The following is an 18951-nucleotide window of genomic DNA, read 5'->3' as shown; positions in this document are numbered from 1 at the left end:
TTTATGGGAAACGGAAATGAGAAATTCAGCCATCTCGCCTCTATCATGAGACTTCTAGATTTTCAAAAAAGATAATAGTTTAGCTGGAGTATCCTGGAAAGGAAAAACAAACATTCATTTTGTTGACACTGATAGAGCCAAGGTGAATAGTGAAAGCTGCATTCAGTTATTGGATGACAATCTTCTCCCGGATTGTAGGCGTCTTTATCCTAGAAACAATCACATGTTTCAGCAAGATGGGGCTCCTTCACACACAAGCAGGGTAACCCAGGCTCATCTGGAGGAGGTTACACCAGAATTTATCAAGAAGGATGAATGGCCTCCACAAAATCCTGACTGTAACCCAGTGGTTTATTCCATATGGGAAAGTTTACTGGGGAGTGAGAGACAAATTGACTGAGCAGGCGTTAAAGGACAGGCTAATTATTGTTATTATTATTACTATTATTTATTTTTTTTGCTGCCCCATCATCTGCCCCATTTCAGTGGCATTACTCCCACGCCGCTCATTTAGATTCCCCCATACATGGCCACATCCGGGTTCGTCCGTCACAGTTCCAGTGCCGGCAGTCCACAGGGAACCATTGATGTTAGGTCGTCAGGAGGTCACACACCAGAGGAGACCCTGCACTGCTGCTGAGTCACTTCGGTGGTGTTCAGTGGTGCCTGTTCTGATTTAACGTACTTAGGACACCACCTACTAAGCCCCCTATTAACGACAATAATGGCTTAGTCGCGGAGCCAGACTGAGTGAGCGTCCCTCCCATAGTGGAGACCGCCACCACGTCCCTCCAACAAGAGCCCCCCATGAATGTGCCGACACTGAAGACATTGACAGGACTCACCCCAAGCACAGAATTGGAGGGGTATCGAAACAGGTCACCATGAGAGCAGGGCATGAAAGGCCACAGACTTTGAGACTGTTTTGTCTATATTGATGATAATGGAGGAACAGGATAATTATGTCATAGGAGGAGATAATGGTGGAAGAAATACGTAAAAGCATTTCTGCTTGGAAGAAACGGCTTCGTTTAATCGTGGAGGAAGATGGAGGCCACATTGAGCATAAACTAAAAATAAGTGAGTTTTCCTCTGATATTGGATTTTTTGACATGCTGTTTTGAATTTGACAATACTAGCATAACTTGCATCCAAACTTTTAGATAATTTGCAGACTTGTTGATGATACCTTAAGGTTACTGTGTGAAAATTTTCAATGAATTTGGTTTCTCTATCACTGAGAAAATACTTGTCAAAAAGCAGTTTACTTTTTTGGGGACACCCGATGTGTGTGTGTGTGTGTTTACAAAGAAATATGTGATATAAATGGTGCCAATTTTCAGAGCAACTTCATCAAACAGCAAGTGTTGGCAGACTCAGGGAGATGGACCCCCCACAAAAAGTCCCACAACTCCATTCCTACTCTGGCTCACCTCATGCAGCGGGTCAGTGCCAGCTTGTCTTTCCCTGGATTGTGCTTGAACATATCTGATTGTAAATGAAGTTTGGTGTCATACACTGTACCATGTCAAACTGACACAAACTAAGCCTTTTGGATTACTCAGTTTTGTCAAAAATAGCAGCAACTCAGTGATAAGTCACTATTAGTCTGCCATCTGCTAGCCAGTCAAACACCATTTCTGGCCAGAGATGATTACTCATTCACAATGGCCACCATTTCCTGAGATGAATACATTAACTTGTTGCTCTGTCTTTGTCAACCTTTTATGTATTTGAAATATTATTTTCTGGCATTCTAATGCGGCTTTCTGGCATGATTTTGTCTTGGAATTCATATCATTTTCATAGTTTGCATCAGTTCTTGATATCTGATTCAATGTTTGGTGTCATATATTGTACCATGTCAAACTGATACAAACCAGGCCTATCAGTTTGCTCCGCTTGGCCAAAATTTGTGACAACTCAGTGATAAGACATCTCACTATCTGTCTGCAGTCTGCAAGCCAACCAAACACCATTTGTGGCTGGAGCTAATTGTGTGTTCACAGTGGCCACCATTCTTGAGATATCTATATTATCTTGTTGCTCTGTCTTTGCGAGTCTGACAGCTGCGGCTGATGTAATTACATGCCTGCACTACAACTCCATGCTCTGGAGAAAGGCATTGTCCTCCTCTCCAACATATCCCAGTGGAGGAAAGGGCTGCCTTGCAGTGACTTCCCGCCTACCAGCACTCCCTCTTTGGTCCATGACAACCAGAGAGAACCAGGGCCTTAACACAGCGCCCTCTATGACATGGCCCCAATTTAGAACCTCCAGTCCAGTTGCACAGTGTGGGATTCAGCTGGATTGTGTCAATACTAGAATCAGGCTACATACTGCCTTGGGTGGAAGACCACCCTCCTCTAAGATCCACTCCTCCTAACATACCTAACTCAGAGGAGCAGGAGAATGTCTGGGAGATGGATATATACTAATATAGCAGCTGCTTCTCAATGGTATGATATCAGAACTCTAGAACCTGAGCTCCAGGTTTTATGGCGGCCTGTTTGTGATTGAAAAGTTCTCTGGAGGGTGGCAGCCAACATTGGATTTGTCCCCTCAACAGTTCCTGTCCCAGGATGGACACACAGACACATGTTTTAGAGACTGTTCAACAGGGCGATGGGGCATCCACTATCAACCTGAAAGATGCGTGTTTCCAGATCCTCATTCATCCGGCATCCGGCTGGTACTAGAGGTTCATGTCGAGGGACAGGGTGTTCCAGTTCTCTGCCCTCCCCTTTGGTCTTTCCCTTGCCCGCTTCCCTTTCTCCAAGGTGGGGCAGGCATTGGTATCCATGATTAGAACAGAGGCCATTCTTCTCTCTGATTGCCTCTGTTCTGATCATGGATACCAATGCCTGCTAATCTTGATCCAGTCGCAGGCGCTGTGTCCGGATCACAGGTCCAGAATTCTGGATCTGTTTACTCAACTGGGGTTTGTCACAACAAGGAGAAATGTGCTCTCTTTTCAAGTCAGTCCTTCAACTTCTTTGGGATGAAATTTGACATGCGGTACATGACAGTCTTGCCGACACAAGTTCACTTGCACCTGTTGGCAGATTTTCACCTGTGCTTGCGTCATACCTCCTAGGCAACAACATAGACTCTGTCTTCCCTCTTGGGCATGATAGAATCACTGGCACCCATCATCCGCCTGGGCCATAGCACCAGGTTCTCAAGCCCCCTCTCCAGAGAACACACTGAGGCTATGCTGGTCCCACTGGACTGGGTCAAGCACATCTGTCTGGGAAAATGGTTCCTCAAAATGTCGTCAAAAAGGGTTCCCCTCTTCTGGCTTAGATGGCGCTTTTCACAGATGCATCCTCGGGAGGGATGGGAAGCTCACATGGGCTTACTCCATGCAGCGGGAATTTTGTCCACAGAGGAGCCCAAGTGGAACATCATTGTTTTGGAACTTGAAGCAGTTCACAGGACTCCTCAGGGGAGGCCACCAGCAAGACTGTCCACTCCAGCAACTTGTCCAAGAGGCATGAGGGCAGGCCCACACTTTCAGAACCTTGCACTGTGGGCCAGGGCTCACCACTGTTGGTATCGTGACAAGGGCATTGCACTCTCAGTGAGACACATTACAGGCAATGCTAACTTATGGGCAGACGCTCTCAGCAGGTCCAAGAGTATCCTCCACATGGAGTGGACCCTAGACAAGGACACCTTTCAGGGGGTGTGGGATTTGTGGTTTCCACTGATGGTGGTCCTCTTTGCCACAATGTCAACAGAAGGCCCCCGACTTCTGTCGCACCAGTTTTAGACTCGAAAGCTTGGGCAGTGGATGCTTTTCTCCGGACTGGAGCAACCTGATCATTTATGCTTTTTCTCCCTTTCCGATCCAATCCAAGGTTGTTCGGAAAGCCTGATTGGAATACCCACAGATCAGAACTTAAGGCACTTTCACGTCCATAGCTGCTTGATTCTGAGAGCACACGCGGTGCATGCTATTGCCACTTCAGTCACCTTTCAGCACTCTGTGCCTCTTTGACATGTTTTGGAGGCAGTCTTTTGCTGTTTGGAGATTCCCTTCATCAATTTCCACTTCAAGGAATTCAGTGTGATCAGGGCAGATTGTTTCTAGGGGTTTCCTTTGTCACAGCTAACATAGCTGTTACTGTTACAAGTACTCTCCATGAGAACCAATAGACATTGCCTTCCTTTTTCTTTGAATTATGCATCAGTTTGTTATGGCACAGTATATACACCGAAATGGGGAGTCTGTATTATACTCCAAGAATGATTTGATATACTTACCTTGTAAACTCATGCCTGCATGTCTGGATGGTTCTTGCTGTGGTTCACATGGGGTGTTCCTTTGCTGGCCATTAGAATGAGTAATCAGCTCTAGCCAGAAGTGGTGTTTGATATGCTAGCAGACAGCAGACTAATAGCTGGAACAGAACAAATCGATAAGCCTAGGTTTGTATTAGTTTGACACGATAAGTATATTTAACCAAACTGGGAGTGAAATATAAACTCCCCATTTCACTCTTATTGTTCAAACAAGTTTAAAGGAGCATCCAAAAAGGTTAAAACAGAAATTGATAAGAAGTGGATTTGAAAATAATTGATAAATCTATAAAATGTTTTATAAAGTAATCTCAGTCACAACACTGAAATTGAAAATTCACCTGCCATTTAGATTGTACCTTCTACTTTTTTGTGTGTATGCAGTGTTGAACTTAAGAAACATGTTAACAAGGAGACAAGGCTTGAAGTACTGCAGATGACAGTGCCCAATTAGATGTTCAGAAAGGACATAGCTTTGTTTCTTTAAAAACGAGTGCCACTCTTAACAAAGGTTTTGTACTCGTATAATCGAGTCTGTATTTTTTGTGTTTTGTTTTGATCTTCATAATTCCAGTTAATGACATAACATTAATATTTTGCAGAGAGAAATAGGAATGCAATCCAGGCAGCATTTCTCTGCTGGAGACAAGTGTCTTATCAATTCCAGGTACAGTTGCTGCTGGTCTTCACCACATGTACACTTTCTCAGTCTGTCTCTCTCTCTCTCTCTCTCTCTCTCTCTCTCTCTCTCTCTCTCTCTCTCTCTCTCTCTCCCTCTCTCTCTCTCTCTCTCTCTCTCTCTCTCTCTCTCTCTCTCTCACACACACTTGCACGCAGGCATACAACACCCCTACCTCCATCTCATCTCCCATCATTTCAGATCCTTTCCAGTGCTAATTACCGGGTACTCAGTTTTGAAAGGCACTCTTTAAGAAAATTGAAATGTTTATTTTAGAAGAAAAATAGATGTATACACAACACATACATACCCATACATGCACTTGCACACACTTGCATGTATGCACACACATGCGCGAGCGCACAACTACACACACACACACACACACTTACGAACAGTTTCTCTCATATTTGCTGAGATGAATAGATTCTTTCATATTTACTGAGATGGATAGATCATATCTGAGGAACTGCCATGATTTGAAAAAGAAAAAAATGCTTCCTCTCCTGTTAGAATATTTCAGTCACACACACACGCACGCACGCACGCACACACGCACGCACGCACGCACGCACACACACACTGAATTACACTGACCCACCTACAACCACAACCTGTATGCAAAAATTTGCTCTTCACGTATTTAGCTGTGACGTAATCCCTGCCTTTATATATTTTTTTCTTAGGACTATTTTGATGATGTGCTGGTTTAAGTGACCATCATTAGCAAAGTCCATGTGGTTTCTGTACAGATTTCTGCCAAACAAGTTTGAGAAGCTGGCATCCTATCACCACAAAGTGTTCTGTGGTACCTTCTCCAAGTCTGGCAACATCTTTCTCACAGCTTGCCAAGGTGAGGACTGTCATGTTTGTATGTTCACATTCAAACGGACATAAACTCAGCTCATGTAGAATTAGTTTACAAGGTACTATATTCTACTGACGCTTCAATTAAAGTACAGGGTTAGTACTCTTGACACTTGTAAGGAGGGAGGAAGGCTGCCTGCAATCTATTCTCTACTGTATTCGCATTCTTTGTTCTGGCATACTGGGAACGTCTGGAACTGCCAGGCATAGGCGCTTGCGTGTGTATACTTGCAGGTCATAACACTACCTTTCCCCTTAAAAAAATTAAATGTTAACGAACCGAATGGTATGAACGATTCCACATTGCGTGAGACTGGAAATGTCAGTTTCAGTATTTGAATTGTCTTTCATCATTTCACACAGTCAGAAGTCCAGTTGTTTTGGCTCTTTCTGGCCGTGTGTTGATCTGCGTAGTGGTGAAGGCTCAGCTGCAGGCTCTCCTGATGATGCTACGGCATAACAGGCAGTATGCAGGGGCCTTCTGGCAGCGTTGATGCAGGTGCCAACCAAGGTGGAACTGGTATCGGCGGTGATGAGGCTGTGGTTACAGGTGACAGCTCAGATGTGGTTGGGTCAAGGGAGTGCACGGGGTTACGTGCCTCTGCATTTGGGTTTATGGACCCATAAAGGAGAATGTTGGGATGGGCCACTGTCACCTGTGTGTCATCTCCTTCTGCTGGAAACCACGTAAAACCTTGGTGCCTTTGTCATGCTGCTGTTGTTGCTGCTGTTTTTGCTGCTGCTTCTTCCTGATGCCTGCTTCAGGGTCAGGTTTCACAATGGACAGGCGTGTCTTTAGTTGTCATTTCAGGAACAGCTCTGTGGATGATACTCCTGTTGTGGTGTGTGGGGTTGACCTTTAATGGAGAAGCAGGTTTCTCAGCTGGTGCTCCAAGGAGAGGTTACTGTTGATCTTCAGCCTCTTCTTGATAACTTGTAAGAACCTCACAGCTGCTTCATTTGTCACCGGATGGTAAGGAGCAGATCTGGTGTGTTTGATGCCATTGTTCCTCACAAAGGCAGCAAACATGTCAGAGGTGAACTGGGGCCCATTGTCACTGACAGTCTCCTGGAATTCCATAGGCTTTCAAACAGTCGCCTAAGAATTTCAATTTTCTTCTCTGTTGTCATCTGTCACATGGAAAAGATCTTGGGCCACTTGGAGTGTGCATCAATGAGCAAAGAGAACTGATGGCCTGGTGCTCAGCATAGTCTATAAATATACACATGCTGCCGTTGTCAGGAGGACCATGTCCAGTGATGAAGATGCGCTGTGGATGCTGTGTTGCGCACCCTGGCGCAGTCATGGCAATTTATTACCTTGGTCTCTATCTCTGTGTCAGTGTTTGGCCACCAGACAAAACTCCGAGCCAGGGCCTTCATTCCTGGGTGTTCTTCATGGAGTTCATTGATGATACACTTCTGCAGAAGTTCAGGGATGATGACCCTTAATCCCCACTGGACTTCACCTCCATCAACTGACAGCTTGTGTTGCTTCCTAAAGTGTGGCTGGAGTCCATCATCCTGCATGTGGGTCTGTCCATTCAGTGTACATGACCACACTCTTGACAGGACAAGGTCCTTATCAGTTCAGAAATCTGTTCTGCTTTGACTGGGAACTCTTCTAGGATGGTGGCGTGGAAGATGGGCTCTTCTGTGGCCATTGTGTCTTCTTCCAAGGGTAGTCTGGACAGTATATCCACATTGGCATGATCATTTGTTGACCTAAACTCAGTTCATAGTCATAGGCAGCAAGAAAGAGGGCCCAGCATTGCATGCAAGCTGCTGCCATGGTAGGAACTGCTTTCCTCGGCCCCAGTATGGCAAGCAGCGGCTTGTAGTCAGTCACCAGAATGAAGTGTCGGCCATAGAGGTATTCCTAAAGCTTCTTCACTCCATATACCAGTATGAGTGCTTCTTTTTCAATCTGTGCATATTTCTTTTCTGGTGTTGTTAGGGTTCTTGAGGCAAATGCTATTGGACGGTGAGATCCACAGGGCATCTCATGGCTGATGACTGCCCCAAGGCCTGTAGAGGAAGCATCACACTTGAGTCGTATGGATCTATTCCTGTCATAGTCCTTTGTTGATGTCAGCAGTTCTTTTGTCTTCATTAATGCATTCTGGCAATCGGTATTCCATGACCATGGTGCTTTGTCCTTCAGTACCTGGTGCAGAGGGCTCAATTCTGTTGCAGGTTTGGACAGAAACTTGGCATAGTACTGGACCATGCCCATGTATGACTGCAGCTCATTGTCATTGATAGGAGCTGGATCTTCAGTCATTGCCTTTGTCTTTTCTGGTACAGGATGAAGACCATCTCTGTCGATGATGTGGCCCAGATACTCCACTCTGTCTTTTATGAACTCACTTTTACTTTTGTAATCAGAGTCCATGCTCCTATAGTCTCTGGAAAACTCTGTGTAGCCTGTCCAGGTGTTCTTCTTCTGTCTCTCCTGTCTGTTCAATGTCATCTATGAAGACAACCACACCTGGTATCCCTGAAGCAGCTCTTGAGAGGTTTCTTCAACCTCCATCTTGGGAAGTGGGTATTGGTCCAGGTCAAGGCAAGGGTTCATTGTAGCCTCATAGTCTCCACAGATCCTGACTTTTCCACCTGTCTTTGGGACAACCACAATAGGTGATCCTCATTCACTGAATTGTACTCTTTCAAGGACACCTTCCTTCACCAGTCTATCCACTTCTGCCTCCACTTTGGGACAAATAGCAAATGAAACCAGTATGGTCTTTACAAATTTGGGTGATGCCTGTGTCTTCAAGTGTAGCTTGGCCTTAGTACCCAAGCCTTCACTGACGATGTTTTTATATTTGGAGAGAACTGTCTCCATTGACTGAGTTGAGCTGATGGTGTTCAATTTGCAGATACTGGGCCAATCCAACTTCAGCACTGCCAGCCAGTCTCTCCCCAGTATGGGGGGTTGGCCTGTCACATCAGCCACCACAAGCTCCAATCCATGCTCTTTTCCTTGATGCTGGATGTCCACTGCTGCTACCCCCAGCACAGGGAGTGTGTCTCCAGAGTATGTCTGAAGTGTGATCTCTATTGGGCAAAGAGACATTCCTGTCCTAAGGCTTGGAAAGAATCCTTTCCCACTACTGTTCTTGCTGATCCCGTATCAATTTCAGATGCAAGCCATTTGTTGTGTACCGACAACAACATCGTCCATGCCATCCAGCCACCTTTGGCATCTGTGTTGTGGAAGATTGTAATAATAATGATAATGATTTAATTTATAAAGCGCCTTTCCATGTAAAACATGCTCAATTGCGCTGTACATTGTAAATACCGACATTTAACCTTTAGCTCGCAATAGGATTTGCCAAACATGCATTTAAACACTAAAATGAAAAAAAGAAACAAAAAAACTTACATGCATAGCATTTACAGTCAACCAACCAAACACTCAACCACAAGTTTATGCACACATACAGGCATGCAATCATCACACTCATCATACATATCATATGAGAAAGCCTAAATAATGCAATATCATATCACAATACTAAAATCCCATCACAATACTTAAAACTATTCCCGATATCACAATAACTGAAAATTAACTTTCAACTCATAGCACCGGTCACACATGTCACAATGCAATGAAAATCTACATTTAAAAAAATGCAAAATTGAAAAGTCGTCACAGCCTACCCCTCCTCACAACATATCACCACACACAACCAGGCACTCATTTGTGTGCATCATGCTAAGTGAAGTAGAAGTAGGTGCGTCTTTAAAGTCTTTTTGAAAGTTGAAGAACACTGGGGTTTTCCTGAGGGACAGAAGCAAGGAGTTCCAGACTGTGGCGGTAAAGACAGAGAAAGATTTTTTGCCAAAGATCTCAAGGGAGAACTGAGGAATTGTCAGCAGAGAGGTAACCACCTAGAAGGATGGTATAGATGAGAAGATATGAAAGATATGGTGGCATATTGTTGTGATAGAGACAGTGAAAGCAGAGACAAGCTACTCTGCATGAATTCTTGCTTTATCAGGAAGCCAGTGAAGTGTTCTGAGTAGTGATGTTGCACATTTCATGCCTGAGTTTATGGAGTACGAGTCGGGCTGCATGATTCTGAATGCGTTGAAGTTTATTCAGTTTGATATCAGAGAGACCAGCGAGAAGAGAGTTGCAGTTGTCTAATCTAGATAGTATGAAGGAAACAGCAAGTTTGTTGGCAGCAGCAGTAGAAAGGAGAGAACAAATTTTGCCTGATCTTCGTAGCTCACAAAACAGATTGCAGCACAAGTGTTTGACATGGATCCTCCATTTCATCCAGTCCCTCTTCTCTCTTTCTTCTTGGATAAAATGGGTCCAGGTGCCAGCAGCAGAGTGGCACATTGACTGCAGGTGACCTTTCCGGGCTTCCATTAACACGCGTATGTGCATCTCTGACTCTCTAAAAATGAGAGAAGATGCACTAAAGCTTCTGCTGGGGAGTCCGCAGGATGCACTATAGAATCAGTGTCAATCAAAACATGTACGTGCACGGTCAGACAGCAGTGTTCACTTCTTCTCATTTCACAAGTTTTCAGTTGGCATCTTATCTTTGCTAAATCGGTGACTGCTGCAAAGTTCATTACTTTCATCTTATCTCCCTTTATAGAAAACTGTTGCCCATTTCCGGTACACTCACAAGGCTTGTCAAGTATTCTGTGAAACGGTTCATAATCAAAATGCCTCTGCTATCGTGGCTTGACATTCCAAAATGCAAAGAAGACAAAAAGGCTGATTTTGAATCACCCGATGTCGATCAGCCAGCTTCAAAAGGGGACGGATCACCGAAAAAGAAAAGGTGCACTTATTACGTTCATGGGAGTAAGAAATGAAAAGTCTGTACAATGAAGACGCACATGTAATGAAGTGCAGAACTTGTGTGAAATTTGCAATCAGGTCTCGTGCAACTCCCGAGAAATAAATGCGTTTGTGACAGGATCGACAAACTTTCAAACACCATCCTTGTATAGCTTTTTGTTTCAGTGGTTCACTCCTCTCACTCTTTCTCTCTCACTGTGTGCATGTCTGTGTGTGTGTGTGTGTGTGTGTGTGTGTGTTGGGAGGGGGTGGGGGGTGAGTGGTGTGTGTCTGTGTGTGCATGTGTATCTATCTCTTTATCTCTCTTGTGTGTGTGTGTGTGTGTGTGTGTGTGTGTGCTTATGTATCTCTCTCTTTGTGTGTGCATGTGTATCTCTATCTCCCTCTCTGAATGAGAGAGTGTTCGTGAGTGAGTGTGTGCGTGTGTGTCTCTTTCACTCATTCAATATGTGTGTGCTTGTGAACTTATTTAACACAGTGTGTGATGTGTTTGGATGAAAGAATGCATTTATGACCTGCAACTGACTGGACTCTAGAACCACATGAGGACTCCCTAAAATGCCTGGGCGGGAGTCCTGTGGACTCCCTAAGCAAACCAACTGTAGGAAGCCCTGCGTTTTTGCTGACAACCATGACATGCATATGTTTCAAATCTGCATTGGGCAGGATCGTGGTGTTGCCCACATAGATAACAAGTTCTGGAGCCTGTGTCTCTGCTAACCCTGTGACCACCTTGCATTGTATGGCGCTGTTTTTCCACAGTGAGCATTGCTGGCCCGGGTCTGTTGCACTGCGGGATGCTGGCTGGCTGGCCCCTGTCTGTCTGCTGAAAGTTGATGAAAATCCTCAACTGTGTTTTCAAAATCTCTTGCTAACATCTCCCTTGCCAGTGCAATCTTCACTCACATGCACACACACACACGCGCACGAAAAAGAAGGGTCTGGTTTTTCTACACCAAAGACCACTTAGCTTTAACCCCTTAAGTACCAGGCATTATTTTGACTTGTGCTTTCTATTTGCCAGGCAGTTTTTGGTTGCGAAGAGTAATAGTTAACAAAAAATTCTAGCACACAAACTACAGCAAAACAGTATACATAATTTTCTTAAAGGAAAATAACACACTGTCAGTTTCTGATAGTTTGAAGCTTACTTAACACACTGGTTAGCAATGAGTGAACTGTTATCATGAGAAAAAAAATATATTTCACATACTTTCTGAATAATTATATGTTGTGGATTGTTAGTAACAGCAGCTGAAATGAACCTAGAAAATATATGAAAACTAAAAACTAAATGTGTCACCATACCTTGTGTATAGTCATGAATTGTAATCCAAATTTCTGGAATTCTACACATCTACAGCCCATCGTTCATACACAGTTTATTGGTAACTACAGTAGAAATGTGGTAAGCAAACTGTTTCTTTTGGTATAGTTTTTTCAAGAGAATGATTATGAAGTCTTGAACAATAAAGAATATAAAAATGAGGACTTTCTCAATGAAGTTTGCCTCCTTTCCAAGTCTCTCTTCCTCTTGCCACCTCTATACCTCTCTTGGTTATTCTGTCATAAAAATGATTTGGAGAAAAGGTTCTGATTATTTCCATTGACGAGCATTCTTTTCCCATTAGAAGACTTTAAACAACTAACTGAAAGGCATAGTTTACGGTTTACCAACACTTATTTTCATAGTCACAGTTACTACTACAGCAGTGTCCTTCTTGAAACTGTTGCACATGAATATTCAAGGCATTGCATCATCAGGCAGAGTTTCAGAAAATCTAGCCAAAGATTTCTGATCCTTTGAAACCCATGTTTTCTTTGGGAAGATCAAGAAACGGTAGCATAACCAGATCTGCTCGGGCAGAACAGAAGAAGCAGACAACATTATGTCCTGGTTAATCAAACACTAAGGCAGTGGCTGAAACTGGCTTGAGCATGCATGCCATGATGCTAGCCTTGTTCTGATTGAACTGGTAAGTTTGGGAGGATCAACTAGTCACCAAAGTTGGTCACACATGATGTCCAAGCCAACAAAGAAATGTATTGGACAGTGACCTCACTGATGAAAAAGTAATGGGACATTTGTACTCTTCACCAATAAATGATCAGAAGTTGTTACCCTTGTATCAGAAATGTCTGATGCCAATGATCATCTCTGCCAAGTTAGTTAGGCACATGAGCAAAAAGAAAGTCAGTGGTTGTGGCTGTACCAATAGTGATGGAATTATTACTTTCATGTCCTCTGGTGAGGTTTTATGTGTGAGGACATTTCATAATCATTCTGCAGACCAGCATGTGAGAATCTACGACACAACACACAACAAGTTTGATCTGTTGAAAACCATCCGGGCTCGTGAAGTGGGCTGGAGTGTGCTGGATGTGGCCTTCAGGTTAGTGAAAAGGGCCCTTCATTACTGTTAGTCCGGAAGCCTAGATGTGTTTGAAATCCATGTCTGCAGAGGGAATGGGGTGGATGTGGGTACAGTGCAGGATGGTATGTGTTTGTGTAACTAAAGAAAATGTTAATAAATGTATGCTGGTGGTAACTATAGTGCACATCATTTGTTTGAAAATTTCACTGTTTTTCCTTCTTTGCAAGAACAGGTGGATGTCTTGTCTTCTTCTTTTTTTCTTTTTTCTTATTTAATGATTTTTGGTTTTGTTTTTTGGTTATTTGAATACATTGCCAGTGACATGGGTTTCACTGTCTAGTTATTGAAGGTTATCTGTTTATATGAAGAGTCCATGTGTCAAATGTGAAATGTAATCTTTTTTAGTATCTGTGTTAAATATTAGATGTTATAGAATAGAATAAAATGAAATAGAATATGTCTTTATTACAAGGAATATTGGGGGGTATTGTACATAAAAAGGTACAAACATAAATTGAAAATCATACACAAACACAGATACAGTTGAATTTAGGATACATACATGAGCATATCAGTATAAAAACTTGTACACACTTGCACATCTCTGTGTCTGTAAATGTAATTTCTGACAGCGTGAATGTTACCTTTGAGCTAGAAAAGAAAATATAAAAAAAACTATAATAATAATAATCTTTTATATCATTCTCTGAACATATTATAACGTTTCTCATTGATTGATGGTGTTTTGTCAACAGTCCTGATGGCAACTATCTGATCTATTCCAGCTGGTCAGATTGCAGTAAGTTTTGAAAGGGGTTATTTCTTTTTTGTTTTTTTGTTTTTTTAATTAGAGACAGATTCAGATTTGCTGGAGTGGAGGTTGTGATTGTGTGTGTGTGTGTGTGTGTGGTATGTGTTTAATTCGATATGTCAACTTTCAAAATTTGAAATTATACACAAAAAAGAAGAAAAATGTGTTTGTGTATGTGTATATATGTGTGTGTGTGAGAGAGAGAGAGAGAGAGAGTGTGTGTGTGTTTTGTATGGGTGAAACAAAAACACTTTTGCTTTTATTTTAAATCATGGAAAAAGATGATTCTTTACCTGAGACCCTTCAGATTTACCAAATATATAACGATGATTATTATAAGAATCATAAATGAGTAACTCCTTTGTGCATGTGTGTAATTTGTGTGTGTGTGTGTGTGTGTGTGTGTGTGTGTGTGTATGTGTGTGTGTGTTTGTAATGGACTTAACTGAACTGAGACAAACAAACAAAAACAAAAAACATTTATCATTAAGTATCAATGCCTTGTGTTTCAGTTCACTTGTGCAACATTTATGGGGACCATGAGGTCCATGAGTCTTTGTTGCTGTCTCCAGGAGAACACAGTTTTTGCATCTTCTCTCTCATGTTCTCCTCAGACAACAGAGAGATTGTTGGAGGGTAAGTAATGTGGGATTGACCAGGGGAGGGGGGTGGGGGTGATTGGAAGGAATAAAGCTACTAAAGTGTATATGTGTGTGACTATGTGTGTGTATTTGTGTGTGCACGCTTGCATTCATTCTTCAGTTTTAACATGTAGATGGGGTGATGAAGGAGAAAGAAATGTAGATATTTATTGAATTTGACAGGTGGAGAGAAAATTATGTATATTGATGTTTATTTGTGTGTGCGTATGTGTGTGTGTGTGTTTATTCATTCTTCAGCTAAATATGTGTCAATGTACATGTTTTTCAATTGTGTGTTGTTGTAATAATTGTTCTACATAACTTTCATTTTGAGCATTTCCAGTTTTTCACTGTTTTGTCACTTCCTGTCAGTGGTAGGCATCTTATTTAGCTGGTTAAAGACTGAAACTAAGTTTTGAAAATAATTTTTATGACAATTCGTGTGTGTGTGTGTGTGTGTGTGTGTTCATTCTTCATATTTCCATTATAAGTGATATTAGATTAATGTCTGTGCTTGTGTTTGTGTGCATATATGTTTACATTTATATGTCAATATGTCAACACAGGCAGATACTGCTCAATAGACAATGTATATTATTTCTTTCACATGTGTCCTTGCATACTTCCATATGGTCACACATGCACTCACACCAAATGCATATACTAAAGCAATTTCTTAACACTATGTGGTTTTTATCCAGAGCCAATGATGGGTGCATGTATGTCTACGACAGAGAAAGCAATCAACGAACGCTAAAGGTGGTGAGTTTTTTATATAAACAAATTGGGGTGATGGCCTTGAGGTAACGTGTCTGCCTAGGAAGCGAGAGAATCTGAGCGCGCTGGTTTGAAACATGGCACAGTTGCCAATATTTTCTTCCCCTCCACTAGACCTTGAGTGGTGGTCTGGACGTTAGTCATTTGGATGAGATGATAAACCGAGGTCCTGTGTGCAGCATGCACATAGCGCACACAAAAGAACCCACAGCAATGAAAGGGTTGCCCCAGGCAAGATTCTGCAGAAAAATCCACTTGGATAGGAAAAAATAAACAAAAAAACTGCAGGCAGAAAAAATACCAAAACATGGGTGGCGCTGTCAGTGTAGCGACACACTCTCCCTGGAGAGAGCAGCCCGAATTTAACACAGAGAAATCTGGTGTGACAAAAAAGAGTAATACAATACAATACAATACAATACAATACAATTTTGATGGTTGAAAACAATGGACATTGATACGTGTGTGCACCTGCCCGTGTATTGTGCAGTTAGATTTGTGGCATGTGGAAACAGTGGTTGGTATTTGGAGTGCAGTAGCATCTTTGGATGTACAGTTTGTATGCAGTATAAACTTTGGCTGAGGTTCCTTCTTATTATGATTATAATGGCATTCATAGACCTGTGTTGTTAGGTTGAACAGTGTGATTAGGTTTTCATTTTCAAGGAGTCGTCTTATTTTGCAGACCTATCCATATACACTGCACAAGATCTGTTGGTCCATGAGGCCAAAATTAACATGCACGCACACACACAGACACAGACACACAGTCACACACACACACACACACACACGCTCATACACACATACACACAAAAACACACACAAACACACACTCACATACACACACAAATGCACCTGCACACACACACACACACGCACACGAAACCACAAATTAACCATCTTCCAAAAACCCTGCAAGTCCCAAAGCAAATGAAGCCAGAAAACAGGATGGCTGGCTCACTGAAGAAACTTAGCAGTTCCATGACTGCACATGACCAGATGTTGAGAGCCTGCCTGATATAGTCTTTCCTACTGTGTGTTATGTGTCTGTGATTGTGTTGCTGTCATTATTCTTTTGCCATGATAAATGTGTGTTTTCAACACATTCCATATTGTTTGATCTTCATTGCATTTTTGACTCACTTGTGTAAACAATACCAAATTTGGCTTAAAAATACTAGGAAAAAAATCTTCACAGTCGTACCAATAAGAGTTTGTAAGTCTTCCCGATTTAAGCCATGTTTCCCGAATCATTAACAGTTTATTTTGTTGAGGCCATTTCTGGGAATCTGAAAACATCATATTATCACATCCCAGTTGCAGTAGCTTTGGCGATGCTTAGTGAGTAGAAGGCGTGACCTTGATTTTCTTGTTCGCAATTAAATGGAAAGAAATACAAATTCTGGACTTAACACATACAGTGACACAGACTCCATCATCAATGTGTTTACTGCATATGAATCTTTTAAAGTGGATACTCAGTTAACTAAAATGAACATAGAAAAATTGAATCGACCACGTCATACTTTCCCAGCGGGTGTAACTAAACTTGTACATCTATCTGGATCCAGAGAACATGGCTAAATGTTGCGGTGTGATTGCAGTGATGGCCACGTCTCCTTTACCACTTGTACATCTATCTAGATCCAGAGAAAACGGCTAAATGTTGCAGTGTGATTGCGGTGATAGCCACTTCTCCTTTACAGCGGACTTTAAAGAATTCTTAATTGCCCTTAAAGAATTTTAAAATGCCCGAGATGCACCAAAATAATATGATTTAAACAGCATTATCACTTCAAATACTGCGGTCGATTTATCGCCCTTAAAAAAGCATGCTTAAATGTTAATTTTTGAATGTCATTCATGGATCCGCAGTAGTGCAGTGAGTAAGACAATTTCTTCCCACCCAAACATGCCGGGTTCGAATCTGCGGTCAGGCCTTTTTATTTCCTTTTTTTTTGAAGCCAAAGCTTTATGATAACAAATATAGAACGGATTTTAATGATTAAATTTATTTAATTTTTTCTTAAGTGTATCACATGTGAGTCTTGAAGGCCTTCCCTCTCTTGTTATGTTGTATTTTTTCATATGTTGATTTTGCCTCACTGATATTTAGTGTATCCAAGGCCCATTTATTGTCAGCAAAGGAGTCAAGTGGATTTTTTTGCATGTTTGATTCCTTGGGGTAAGAACCAATAATTAGCATTATTCACCAGCAGCCAAATAAACATGCAAAAATATGCACCGTCACCAGTTGTTTCACACACACATACACCCCCACCCCCATCCCCCAGGCCCCCAACAGATCAGTTTGACTTGTGGTGTATGTTGGAGTTGGTTGCGTTTTTTGTTTGTTTGTTTGTTTTTGTTGTTGTTTTTTTCAGGTTGATGCCCATGATGATGATGTGAATGCAGTGGCCTTTGCAGATGATAGTTCCCAGATTCTGTTCAGTGGAGGGGATGATGGACTGTGTAAGGTAAGAGAAGTGTTGACAGATCCTGGCCCATGGTTAGAAATACCACATGTGGTGGATGCGGTGGCATGCGGTTGTCACTGGACTTTCAATGCGGGAGATGGGAATTTGAAAACTGGTACTGGTGTTGACTGCTGAATTGTTGCCTCTGCTGAATTGCCACCTGCAGCAATTTGGTGGAGCTCAGTAACCGCTGAATTGTTGCCGATCAGCGACACTTATGATGTATACCAGTATCAAATCAGTGGTTACTTGAAATGCCAATTAGTCACTGTTTGTTTTTCTGTGTGTTGATGATGTTGAAGACAAAAGTAAGTCAAGACAGAATAAGAGAGAAAATAATGAAGAAGCATGGAAAAAAAGAAAGAAAAACCAATGAAATTTTTTTAAACACCTCAAGAAAGAAGTCAGAAAAGAAAGAAATAAGATATAAAGGGAATTTAAGCAAGAAACAAAAAAAAGACAGAAAAAGAAGAGTTATAGATGCAGTGAGGGGAAGGAAGAAATGAATTAATCAAGGAAAGAAAGTAAGAAGACGGAAAAGGTGAAAGAAACTAAGAAAGATAATGTATGTATGTTTGTTTGCGTACAAGAGCTTAGTGGGGTCAACCCTATGTACCCCAAGGTTAATGTTCCCCAAAATTTTCTCTCAGCCAGGTTTAAGTTAAACCAGGTCTGTATTCCCCCAGGTCTGTGTTAGCCTAGGTCTGTGCTCCCCCGAATGTATGTTTACCACTGACCACAACTGACCACTTACCACCTCTGGCCACTACTGACTGCTGACCACCAACCTCTGCTGAGCACAAACCACAACTGACCAATCATGACCGCTAACCATTGACTTCCACTGGCCACCAATGACCACTGGTCACCACTGATCACTTGCCACTGCTGATCACCACTAACCACTGCTGATGCTTATTAACCACTACTGACCACTGAAAACCGCCGACCTCTGTTGACCGCTACTGAACACCAGTGACCCCCACTAACTACTACTGAACACCAGTGACCCCCACTAACCACTACTGAACATCAATGACCCCCACTAACCACTACTGAACATCAATGACCCCCACTAACCACTACTGAACACCAGTGACCCCCACTAACCACTACTGAACATCAATGACCCCCACTAACCACTACTGAACACTGACCACTATTAACCACAGTCCACATCTG

General features: G+C 42.2%; 1 protein-coding gene across 1 annotated transcript in view; it reads left to right on the top strand.

The window, feature by feature from the left end:
• The window catches only part of LOC143300718 (DDB1- and CUL4-associated factor 11-like), a 120209-nt gene that overhangs the window by 32430 nt on the left and 68828 nt on the right, over positions 1-18951 (top strand). The window contains exons 5-12 of the mRNA XM_076614596.1: positions 1344-1445; positions 4908-4972; positions 5737-5837; positions 12976-13078; positions 13816-13859; positions 14384-14507; positions 15214-15274; positions 17677-17769. Of these exons, the coding sequence (XP_076470711.1) occupies positions 1344-1445; positions 4908-4972; positions 5737-5837; positions 12976-13078; positions 13816-13859; positions 14384-14507; positions 15214-15274; positions 17677-17769 (693 nt within the window). The remainder of the gene's footprint in view (positions 1-1343; positions 1446-4907; positions 4973-5736; positions 5838-12975; positions 13079-13815; positions 13860-14383; positions 14508-15213; positions 15275-17676; positions 17770-18951) is intronic.

This window comes from Babylonia areolata, chromosome 26, assembly GCF_041734735.1.
Source record: "Babylonia areolata isolate BAREFJ2019XMU chromosome 26, ASM4173473v1, whole genome shotgun sequence".
Taxonomy (NCBI): Eukaryota; Metazoa; Mollusca; class Gastropoda; order Neogastropoda; family Buccinidae; genus Babylonia; species Babylonia areolata.
The sequence above is the reverse complement of the archived record's forward strand: the minus strand, read 5'-3'. Positions and strand labels throughout refer to the sequence as shown.